At 42.8% G+C, this 10,791-nt stretch overlaps 1 protein-coding gene across 2 annotated transcripts; it reads right to left on the bottom strand.

The window, feature by feature from the left end:
* Nucleotides 1-791: 791 nt before the first annotated feature.
* LOC309703346 (sodium/hydrogen exchanger 9B2-like) lies at nt 792-10,538 on the bottom strand (the record flags this gene model as incomplete). Of its 2 annotated transcripts, none has more annotated exons than XM_082528124.1 (13): nt 792-1,266; nt 1,354-1,528; nt 2,021-2,157; nt 2,348-2,456; nt 2,592-2,741; nt 2,825-2,931; nt 3,013-3,106; nt 5,334-5,415; nt 5,599-5,726; nt 5,830-5,972; nt 6,914-7,084; nt 7,462-7,570; nt 10,437-10,538. In XM_082528124.1, 13 exons carry the CDS (start codon nt 10,536-10,538, stop codon nt 1,226-1,228), a joined length of 1,548 nt encoding a protein of 515 aa, XP_082384250.1. In that variant the 3' UTR covers nt 792-1,225. The 2 variants fall into 2 exon arrangements, with proteins under 2 accessions (XP_082384250.1, XP_082384251.1); XM_082528125.1 differs by having other exon boundaries at nt 792-1,263; nt 10,437-10,504.
* Nucleotides 10,539-10,791: the final 253 nt, after the last annotated feature.

The following is a 10,791-nucleotide window of genomic DNA, read 5'->3' as shown; positions in this document are numbered from 1 at the left end:
CCAGTATATCTAAGACCGGTGTAGCTCAGACATGTGACGCTTAACAAACAGAGTTCATTTCAAAGGATTGTAAAATAGCTGAAATATGTAAAATGTTATAACACAGAATATATCAGTACTTTTAACACATTTGCTTTATTAATAATAGCCTAATAAAAATATGAACATTTACAAATTTACAGTTTCTAACCTGAGTATATGAGACAATAGGAGAAACCTACAGCCAGTATATATAAATGAACTGCAGCTAAACTCTGATTATCATTTACATTATGTGTGGACATACCAATATATTGTATATACAGTTTGTATATAAGGAGTTTTTTAAGCGGTCTTTTTCTTGAACGGCCCCGTTGCGGTATGTTAAATACCCCAATTCTTTCATCTGTGGCGATCGTGGCTCAAGAGTTCGCCTTGTAATCGGAAAGTTGCCAGTTCGAGCCCCGGCTTGGACAGTCTCGGTCGTTGTGTCCTTGGGCAAGACACTTCACCCGTTGCCTACTGGTGGTGGTCAGAGGGCCCGGTGGCGCCAGTGTTCAGCAGCCTCGCCTCTGTCAGTGCGCCCCAGGGTGGATGTGGCTACACTGTAGCTTGCCATCACCAGTGTGTGATTGTGTGGATGACTGGTTGCGAAAAGCGCTTTGGGGTCCTTAGGGGCTAGAAAAGCGCTATACAAATACAGGCCCTTTACCATTTACCATCTTTGGGCTGAAGGAGAAACAACACTCGGTGTATAAATGGTGTATAAATGCTCAATCAAAAATCTCTTTATTCTATACAATTCTTTCTATACAACACTTTGAGCATTACCGATGTCCAGACGGGAGATGTGCACAGGAGGGTGTCTGGCAACATCTCGAAGTGTCCAACAGTTACAAAGACTCTTACAGCTTTTTCCCCCTCCCTTCAGGGCCATAAAGCCTAAACCCTCACATTCTTTCTATCTTACAGCGCCTAAGTGACGGCCTTGGCTTCCTGTTTTATCTCCTCCTGATGAGATGGGGCAGAAAAACTCTACAGTATGTTCTGTTCTCTTTGTAATCAGAAAAGGAAGGCCATGATTCTACACAAACAGCATTTCTTATAACTCAGCAGTAAAATGCATCATAAAACAGTGTAATGATTTCACAACCTTTAATCAAAGGCATAATGTGGCCTATGGCCGTACAATGATTCAACAATTATTTGATTAGAAGTATAAGGTGGATAAGATGGTGTAATACTCTCACAGGTAAGATGGTGTAGCTTCACCTTCCATCTCTTCTGCTGAGGTCGGGAAAAAAAGACATTCAGTGATTTTAGAGTAAAATTATGAAGCCACTACACAGTGTGTAGATGTGTATGCCTGCTGACCTTTGACCTGCCGGGCCAGGAGACGTGGTCCTGCCAGTCCGATACCCAGTGCACCAACTGGAGCTGTGATCAAGATGGCTAACACCGCTAATGTTAGCACATCCGAACCAAACTTAATTAAGGCCTCGTCCCCTTCCTTCCTCGCCATGTCCAATGCCTTGGAGCCAATGGCAGCCTAGCACATACAGACATAAATAACTGCTCAGGAGAAGTGCAGATTAACAATGAAGGCATGTATCATTAAAGTCACAGAGGTGGTTTTAATGGAAACAACAGTACTTTTTTAGTTCTTAGTCATAACTGAGGAAGATGTATAGGACCTTGGGTTTCATGACTAATGAAAAACTAGAACATGTTTATGAGATTAACGTAGTAATTTAGGTTTTCGAAGTCAATAAAGAGAATTCAGGAGCCATGTAGGTAGTTCTAATCAATTCAATCTAGTGATTTCAGTGGTTTATAAAAGACACGATGTGTGTGGATAATTTTAGTGGCTGTTCTGGACACCAGTGGCATTTTAGGAGTGTTAAGAGACGTTATGGATCCTTTAGAAGTTTCTGGATAAGTCTGAGGTGCTTCTAGTTCTGGTTTAATAAAGTCGGGCACACTATTCTTGAAAAATGAATATCTTCTAGCAGTCTAATATCAGGATTACACACTCACAGACCTGCACAGTAGCTTTAGGCAGCCAGGCCACAGAAATGAAGAGCTTCTCTTTTAAGTTGAATCCTCCGTAATGAACCAACAGGAAGGTGACAAGTAGACGGATCACCAGACCAATAAGAATGCAGGCCATACCCAGACCTAAGGGCATAGACACAACAACAAAGAGGAAACCAGTATCTTAACTTTCCTCAAGCCGTGAAATTTTTTGCTCTGCAGGTTAAAGCTCTTTGATTACTGGGCCCACTGGGCTCCTAGTAACTGAGAACAAAATCTAGACACAAATGGAGCAAAGTCTAACTGAAATATACTGGTAGCATAATGTTCTTACCCACAGTACTTGGGCTGAGTGCTTTAATCGTGATCTCAGCTCCAATCAGACCAAAGAGAAGTGGCTGAAATACATCCCATGACCGACCAACTATTTCTGCTACTGGTGCCTGATTGCGAAGTTAGAGATACCTGGATTAACCACATTCCATGGTGCCAGCCATTAAAAGACATGTTAGTTTAGGGTAAACATGACAAAATCCAAGGGGCAGGATACAGGTTAAAGTGATCCTGATATATGATACCTTTTCAGTCTTCCAGCCCAGTGCAGCCAGGAAAGCCAGCACCAGTGTACAGAGACTTCCAGCTCCAGCAAAACCTATAACATTACAGGTGAAGACTGAAAATGTGGACAGACCCAGCAACATGAGGGTCCTCCTCAATACCAGATCCTCCTGCGATCAGACAGAAGATATTAAAGACACATTTTATGAACAATTAAAAAAGGAAAAATCATATTAATATAAAAATGTCAGACCTGGTCATTGCTGGGGAAGCAGTACAAGAACATGCCCAGGATCATACCAGCTACGATGCCTCCCACCACCTCCAGCAGACCCTTCAGTATGTTCATCCATGTAGAACCTGCAGGACAAACACAACGAGACCATGTAGACTAGAAAAAACACAAACCATAAAGCACAGGACAGAAAAACTTTCTTTGACCTGTAGAGAAGGCGATTCCCAAACAAGTAGAGAATCCTGTTATGGCGAGAATAACATCAAAGCTTCCAGCTGCAAGCAGGAGGGTGGGGATTCCCTGAAGAACAACACACAGTGACATTAGAGCTTTAAATGTTCTTGACCCTTTGGAAGCTCTTGGGTTGGTGAAGCTTAACTATTAGTCAGTCCTGAAGGAGCCTTGAGCTCTTTTGGGTGATTAGGAGTGTCACTTTGATTTAAATAAACTTCAAGTATTTTAAGACTTTTAGAAGTAGCTGTAGCAGCTACTACTAAGTAGCTGAAAGTACTTGTGTATTACAAGCTTATGAATTAATTTGGAGGGATAACTGATAAGGTTTACAAATCCTTTAGAAGGCTATTGTTACTGAATCACTATCCTATTAAAAGCTTCAAGGGATGCTCCTGACACCCCTCCACCACCCATCACTTTCTCTCAAGACCAGGTTCAGATGCAAATGAGGAGACTCCACTCAAGCAAGTCTGTGGACCAGGCGAAGTGAGTCTCCGCATCCTCAAGGCCTGTGCCCCCCAGCTGTGTGGAGTCTTCCATAAACTGTTCATGCTGAGTCTGAGTCTGCAGAGGGTCCCAGTGATGTGGAAGACATCATGCCTCGTCCCTGTACCAAAGACGCCACGTCCCAGTGGCCCCCAGGATTACAGGCCTGTGGCACTGACCTCCCACATCATGAAGACCCTGGAAAGGCTCATCCTGCACCAGCTCCGACCCATAGTCAGACCACATCTGGATCCCCTTCAGTTTGCTTACCAGCCTTGTCTCAGAACTGAGGACGCCATCATCTACCTGCTCAATCGTGTCTACACCCATCTGGACCAGCCGGCGAGCACTGTGAGGGTCATGTTTTTTGACTTTTCCAGTGCTTTCAACACCATCAGGCCGACCCTCCTGGGTGATAAGTTAGCAGCGATGCAGGTGGATGCTTCTCTGGTGTCCTGGATTGTTGATTACCTGACAGGAAGACCACAACATGTACGTCTCCCACAGTGTGTGTCTGACAAGGTGATCAGCAACACAGGGGCACCACAGGGGACTGTCCTCTCCCCCTTCCTCTTCACCCTCTACACCACAGACTTCAGCCACTGCACAGAGACCTGCCATCTTCAGAAGTTTTCTGATGACTCTGCGGTGGTTGGATGCATCAGCAGGGATGATGAGACAGAGTACCGGGCTGTGGTCGACTCCTTTGTCACGTGGTGTGAGCAGAATCATCTGCAGCTCAACGTGGCAAAGACCAAGGAACTGATCGTGGACTTCAGGAAAACCAGGAAACACTTGACCCCTGTTTCAATCCAGGGGGTCAGTGTTGACATTGTGGAGGACTATAAATACCTTGGAGTACACACTCACAATAAACTGGACTGGGCTAAAAACACCACAGCACTTTACAGGACGGGCCAGAGTCGTCTCTATTTTTTGAGGCGACTGAGGTCCTTCAACATCTGCCAGAAAATGCTGAGGATTTTCTATGAGTCTGTTGTGGCCAGTGCGATCCTCTATGCTGTTGCATGCTGGGGGAGCAGGCTGAGGGTCGCAGATGCCAACAGACTTAATAAACTGATCCGTAAGGCCAGCAATGTTGTGGGGATGGAGCTGGACTCCCTTAAGGTGGTGTCGGAGAGGCGGATGCTGTCCAAGATAAAGACAATGTTGGATAACACCTCCCACCCACTCCATGACATGCTGGTCAGTCACAGGAGCACGTTCAGTGGGAGACTGAGATTACCGAAAAGCACCACTGAACGACACAGGAAATCTTTCCTGCCTGTGGCCATCTCCCTGTACAACGCATCCACTTAACACACTGTTTGCTGCTACAGCTACACCCCTGTTGCACATGCTCTTCTTCTTATCCAGCTATTTATCAATAAGTGACTAATGAGTGACTAATACCTTATTGATAAGTGATCAATAAGGGATCAATAAAGTATTCTGATTCTGCTTAAGCTTGTAACTTTGTAGAAGGTATTAAGGGCCACAGTGGGTCTCCTAGAGGTCACTGTGGGTCCTTGTAAAGGGGCTAGGACACAATTAGGAAGCTTAGCAATCACTCAGAATGTGTTGATGGAGCTAGAGCCATTACAGCAGTTCTAGAGTCCTCTAGAACTGCTGTAATGGCTGTTATTTTTAGGTTATACTTGCTCTGCATAAGCCTACACACATGTTTTCTCATTTCTATAGACTCATCTCAGGCTCATCTCTTTTTCCACCCATACGCTGCCCCTTCTAGCAGGATGAACCTTTCATTAGTCAAATGTAGTGATGATAGTAACGGGTGATAATTTACCTTCTCCACTCCATATCCTTCTCTCTGCAGAAGCAGCATTGAAGGAAAAACAACTGCTGGAGAAACGGCAGCCAGTACAAAACTGCACAAACACACACACCACAGATACAGTGAGTGTCACTTTACTTAGTTTGGATCAGCCATACAGAAAGAAATAGCTGCAATTAACATGCAGAAACCACCTGTTTAAAGTCTGTTTAAGAGATTCCAACATGTCAACTAAAGTATTGACTAAGACCATTGTGTGTGTGTGTGTGCAAATTACCCCAGTATGAAACCCCAAACCCATGGCAGACCCAGCAGGAAGTGAGAAACCACAGCACCAATGCAGGCTTCCACCATACAGGGTCCAACTGCAACACGTACGCACACTGCTTTCAGTCGACTTAAAGCCTGCATGCAAACAAGGATTTAAGAGACTGCATTTGATTTTCTGTGTGTAACTACCAGCATGTCAGGAATTGTATGCTGCTACAGTATTTGACTGTTCGTGCACCTCAGGGTTGAGGCCCAGACCAGCTCTGGTCAGGATGATGGACAAGGCGATGTTCCTCAGAGCTGCAGACCAGTGAGTGTCAATAAAGATGGCGTCTGTTATGTAAGGAACATTACGCAACAGCAGACCCGCCAGCAGCATACCTACACGCACACACACACAAGTTTGTACAGGCATGCTGTAGTTGTAAGGACCATAACTAACATAATGTGTGGTAGCACTTTGTGATATGGCCTGTGACTGAGGGTGTGATCCCCCTAAAATTAAATGGAATTTAATTGTATTTTATTTGAAATCACAATGTACGTCTAAGTATCTACATATACTTACTGATAGATACTGTACATAGGATAAGAGAACAACAATTCAAGTTTTACTGACATGAAGAAATAATAAGCAGTGAAGATTTTCAGGTAATTTAGTGGAAAAAGTTTGTATGCATGAAGTACTGTTAGGGATGCAGGCTGTATTATAGAGTGGATTAACATTGCCTTTATACTTTCCTATTATGCATTATTTTGGTGTTTATCATGGATGTTCCAATATTCAAATGTCCATTTATGTCACATATGAGGACTGTTCTCCTTCTCCTTATAAGAAAATAAAATAGCATTGTACACTGAATAGCAGAGGCCCATGTGAGAAAACTGAGCCAAGTCGAACTTGACTTTTTCTTTCACAACCACCGACCACAACTTTCAAATGGACTACAAAAGAACTTTAGTAAAACTACAAAAAAAGCAAAATATGTGGCAGCTTTTGTGTTTGTGTTTTTCAAACAAAAGCTGCTACATAACATTGCATACACCCCTGAAAGTAGAACATATTTATAATGCAAAACACTGACTGAAAGCAAGTGGTTGGATTGATGGAGAATGGATCATTCTCAAAGAGAGAAATCGCAGCACCCCCTAGTGTTCTACCTGCACAATTGCAGCACATAACAGCGCTCGAGTATAAACGCTGGGAACTTGCATGTGCTACACTGTAAGCTCTACATTTAACACAGGAAGTATTTATTACGTTTTACATGACCTCTATTAATCTGGATGAGACTACAACACAATAAGTTACTGGGCTGTACCAAGTAGCGGAGGAAAGGGGGGCAGTGTGGGCAGCTGGATCATTCCCACCAGCTTCCCTCCCAGCACGGAGCAGATGAAGAGGATGATGATGCCGAACAGGTTCCCTCCAGGTAAACACTCTTTTCCCGTGATGGACCAGACGACTCCGAACAGCAGAGCAAACAAACACACTGCAAGCAGACGGGAAATCTTTTAGACTCGTTAAGTTTCATAGTTTCTCTATTTCTCTGATAGTATGCATATTCACAGTCAGTGTTGGGGAGTAACGGAATACATGTACCGCCGTTATTTAAAATACAAAATATGAGTAACTGTATTCCGTTAAAGTATACAGCATTGTCACTGGAAGTGGTTTGCATTGTTTATATATTTATATTATTTACTGTAGATACCGATTAAAAAGGTTTTATGTTGTGAAAAACTGAAATCTGGAAATTAGAATTGGTTTGCCTTATTTTGTTGATGTTTTTACAATGTACAATTTTTGGATACTCGACCCACTTCTGGTCCTTGGGCTGATAATTCTCACATTATGAGTGTTTGTTACCTTTAGTGATGAGCAGGTTGACGAGTCCCTGAGGTCGAGGACATCTGTCCTTCAGACTGATGCAGGGCGCGCAGCATGAGGAGGGTGACTCAGATGATGGCATCGTCATCTGTCCACACACAGATTTTTTTTTTCTGTTTTTGATTTTTATTTAATACATATGATCAAGTTAGATAATTGGACCTTAATCACCTGATCACACTTGCCTAGATACTGCCTGGTAATGCCATGGCACCCACTAAATGCTAGGGAAAAAATATCTCAACAGATTACTGCAGTTTGCATAGAAGACTCCACCTTGTCTGAAATATTGCCGATTATCGGACATTTGTCTTTCAAGTAAAAGTTGTGCCTTTTTATTGCAACTTCCAACTGACAAAGAGCACAAGTTGCAACAAATTTCAGCTAGAGATTGCTAGCAACTACTTCCTTTTGCAACCAGTTTCATAGTTACTACCTCCTACTACCACCCACCAACCGGATGGGAAAATACATTTTTTTTTAGCAATTGATCATTTCCAGAACATTGCCAACCAGTCTTTATGTCTTAAGCTGGGCATACACTGTGCAAGTTTTCTTTTTCTTCAGTCGCGTTATTCAGCTTCTGCTCTGCTTTTGCACAATTGACTCGCAGGGTTTAGAAGTTCATAGGTCACGATGCAGGGTCTCACACTATACGGCCCGATGCTCAGATACGACCTGAGTGCTCACACTGTGCATCCATAACATGAAGCTTATAACACAAAATCTGTCGCTTGCTCACCCTCTCTGTCTTTCACTCACACAGACACACACACCCAGTGGTCCTAGCCTGTTAGGCGCCCTGGGCGAACACCCCCTCTGCCCCCCCCCCCCTCCACACACACACACACACACACGCACACACCTCATACATATGAAGAGAGAGAGAGTATGCATAGTATGCAAACGGCTACTAAACAGACATCATACTTCGTCATGCAATGAGAACAGGACAAATCAACAATTAAAATTGACTAATTAATATTATATTATTGTATATATTGTTAGGAGTTTAGTCTGTTACTGTTGCTATTTTTACCATTTCTTCTTGGAGTAACTGTAACCCACATAATTTCCTTAGGGATTAATAAAGTATTCTGATTGTTTCAGGATGACCTGCCATTATCCAATCGCACATCTGCTTACCTGTATCTTTTGCTCGTTTCTCCTTGTAGGAGCCATAATTACAGTTTTTTCTGAATGCTTAAACACTAACTGTGATTCCTGTAGCACAGTTTCTAAAACTATTCAGACTTATAGCAAAACCACTCACTGAGTTTGCAAAACTAAAAGCACAAAAACTGCTTTGCACTCAGTTTGCAATTTTGTAACACACACTTTGCAAGACTGTAGGCACAATTCACTGCACAACACTCAATTACCAAATTTCCAACACACTCCTAGCAAAAGTATACACATGTATGGCTATCATTAACACTAATTTGCCAACTGTCTGACACACTTTCACATGTGAAAACTGTTTTAGATAATTAGTTCACTTTGCAATCAGCCTAAGCACTATAATACAGGTAAGCTGTGTGTGCGGAGTACAATGGAGGGAGGAGAAAGTGTGAGAAGTAGAGGAGGCCGAGGAAGAGGACGTGGAGGTGAAGAAGTAGGATGAAGAGGACGACAAGGACAAGGAGGAGCAAGAGGAAGACGAGGAGGGGGCAGAGGAAGCATGTTCACTGCAGACCACGTAACCCATATAGTCATTATGGCGATTGCAAATAATCCTGTACTTGGAAATAAACACTTGTGTTTGTTTTGATGTGTTTGAATAAACACCAGTACTTGAAGTTTGGATCCCTGTATGCTTATGGATCTATGACAGAAGTATGAGCTCAAACTGACATAGCCTACCTTGTGCACAGGGAAAGCAAAAGCCAGATGTGTTTTGTATTCATACCATCGGTGTGCAGTTGGCGCATTGTGTGCTTAGTAGATGATGGCTTGTGTGTACTGTTTGATACGGAAACACCATTTTTACGAAGGTGTGAAGAGTTAATCTAGCTGTGTTTGCTTTTGCAAGAGAACTACAATGTTTTGATGATTGGGTGACAGGTTTTCTTATTTGTGTGAAGAGTTTTGCAAAATTAGCCAATAGTTACAAAAAATGTGCTTAAGCAATCAGAAAAAACTGTAAATGTATTGAATTTTAAGGATCACTGGGTTTTCATTTGTTTGGTTGCTATGGTGATGTGTAACGGGAGTCACGCGGGTGCTAGCGGTGACATTAAGAGGGCGTTGTCAGTTTGTCTTTCACTGGTTTGATTTTGACAGAGGGCTGGGTAGCCGTAGTTTTTGTTGACCGCAGCACAACGAGTTTCCCCTTAATTGTTGCGTTAGAGCCTGTGATGTTTTATTGCTCTGTAAACTTTTCAAGCACTTTAATAAACAAGCAATTCCACCTCTCGCATTATGGCGTAAAGTTGACAGCGCGTCAGGCAAATAGGGAGGCTCAGTCCCCGGCCTCTAGCGACTGAGGAAGTCGCTACACTCCTCCTCTTCTTTTCTCTGTTTTTAAACTTTAAAAACGGGTTGTGTGTGAGACTTTAAATCAACAAAATATAAAATATACATTTTTAAATTGTTATTGATCCCTTTACCCCGAGTCCTAAAGTGTATATTTATTTATATTTATTGTTTGTTTACTTGCACCGCTGTAACTGGAGCCTCCTCGTCTCGTCTCTCTATATGCTGGACTGTATGTAGCGGAGATGACAATAAAGTTTACTTTGACTTCAGCAGCGAGCAGGCGCACCGAGGGCTCTCGCGCTCACTTTTCACGTATAGAATTTCAAAAAAACATCGGTGCAAATTATAAGTGCTCATCTGTCCACGTGCATTTGGCCTAAACCTTTATAATCACAGAGTCTGGAGCAAGAACAACCCCAACACATGCATATGTTTTCTATAAATAGCCTTTCAGGGGTGACTCATCAAGCCCTCACCGTGGTCGTGCCGTCCAGCTCCTCCGTCTTCCTCCGGGGCATTTCTCTGTCCTCTTGACCAGCCTGAACTTTACTCCCTACCTTTACCAGGAACAGGTGCATGCACGCGCGCGCATGTGCAAGAGAGAGCGCTAACTGGGTTAGAGACATGGACTGTGAGTAAGGTGGTGTCTTTATCCTCTTCTTGCCAAACCTCTTAAAGTGGGTGCATTTCATGGTCAAGAATTATTAAGACCCTAAAATGTACTCCATATAATTGCTGTTAACATTTAAAAAATGCTAAAAATAAAATAAAATAAAAAAAGCTAAAGAAAAACAACAATCCTCAAGAGGCGGGTGGACAAACAAAAACCCA

This window comes from Aulonocara stuartgranti, assembly GCF_965226115.1.
Source record: "Aulonocara stuartgranti genome assembly, chromosome: 3".
NCBI classification, from domain to species: Eukaryota; Metazoa; Chordata; class Actinopteri; order Cichliformes; family Cichlidae; genus Aulonocara; species Aulonocara stuartgranti.
Note: the sequence above shows the minus strand (reverse complement) of the source record. Positions and strands in the feature narration are given on the sequence as shown.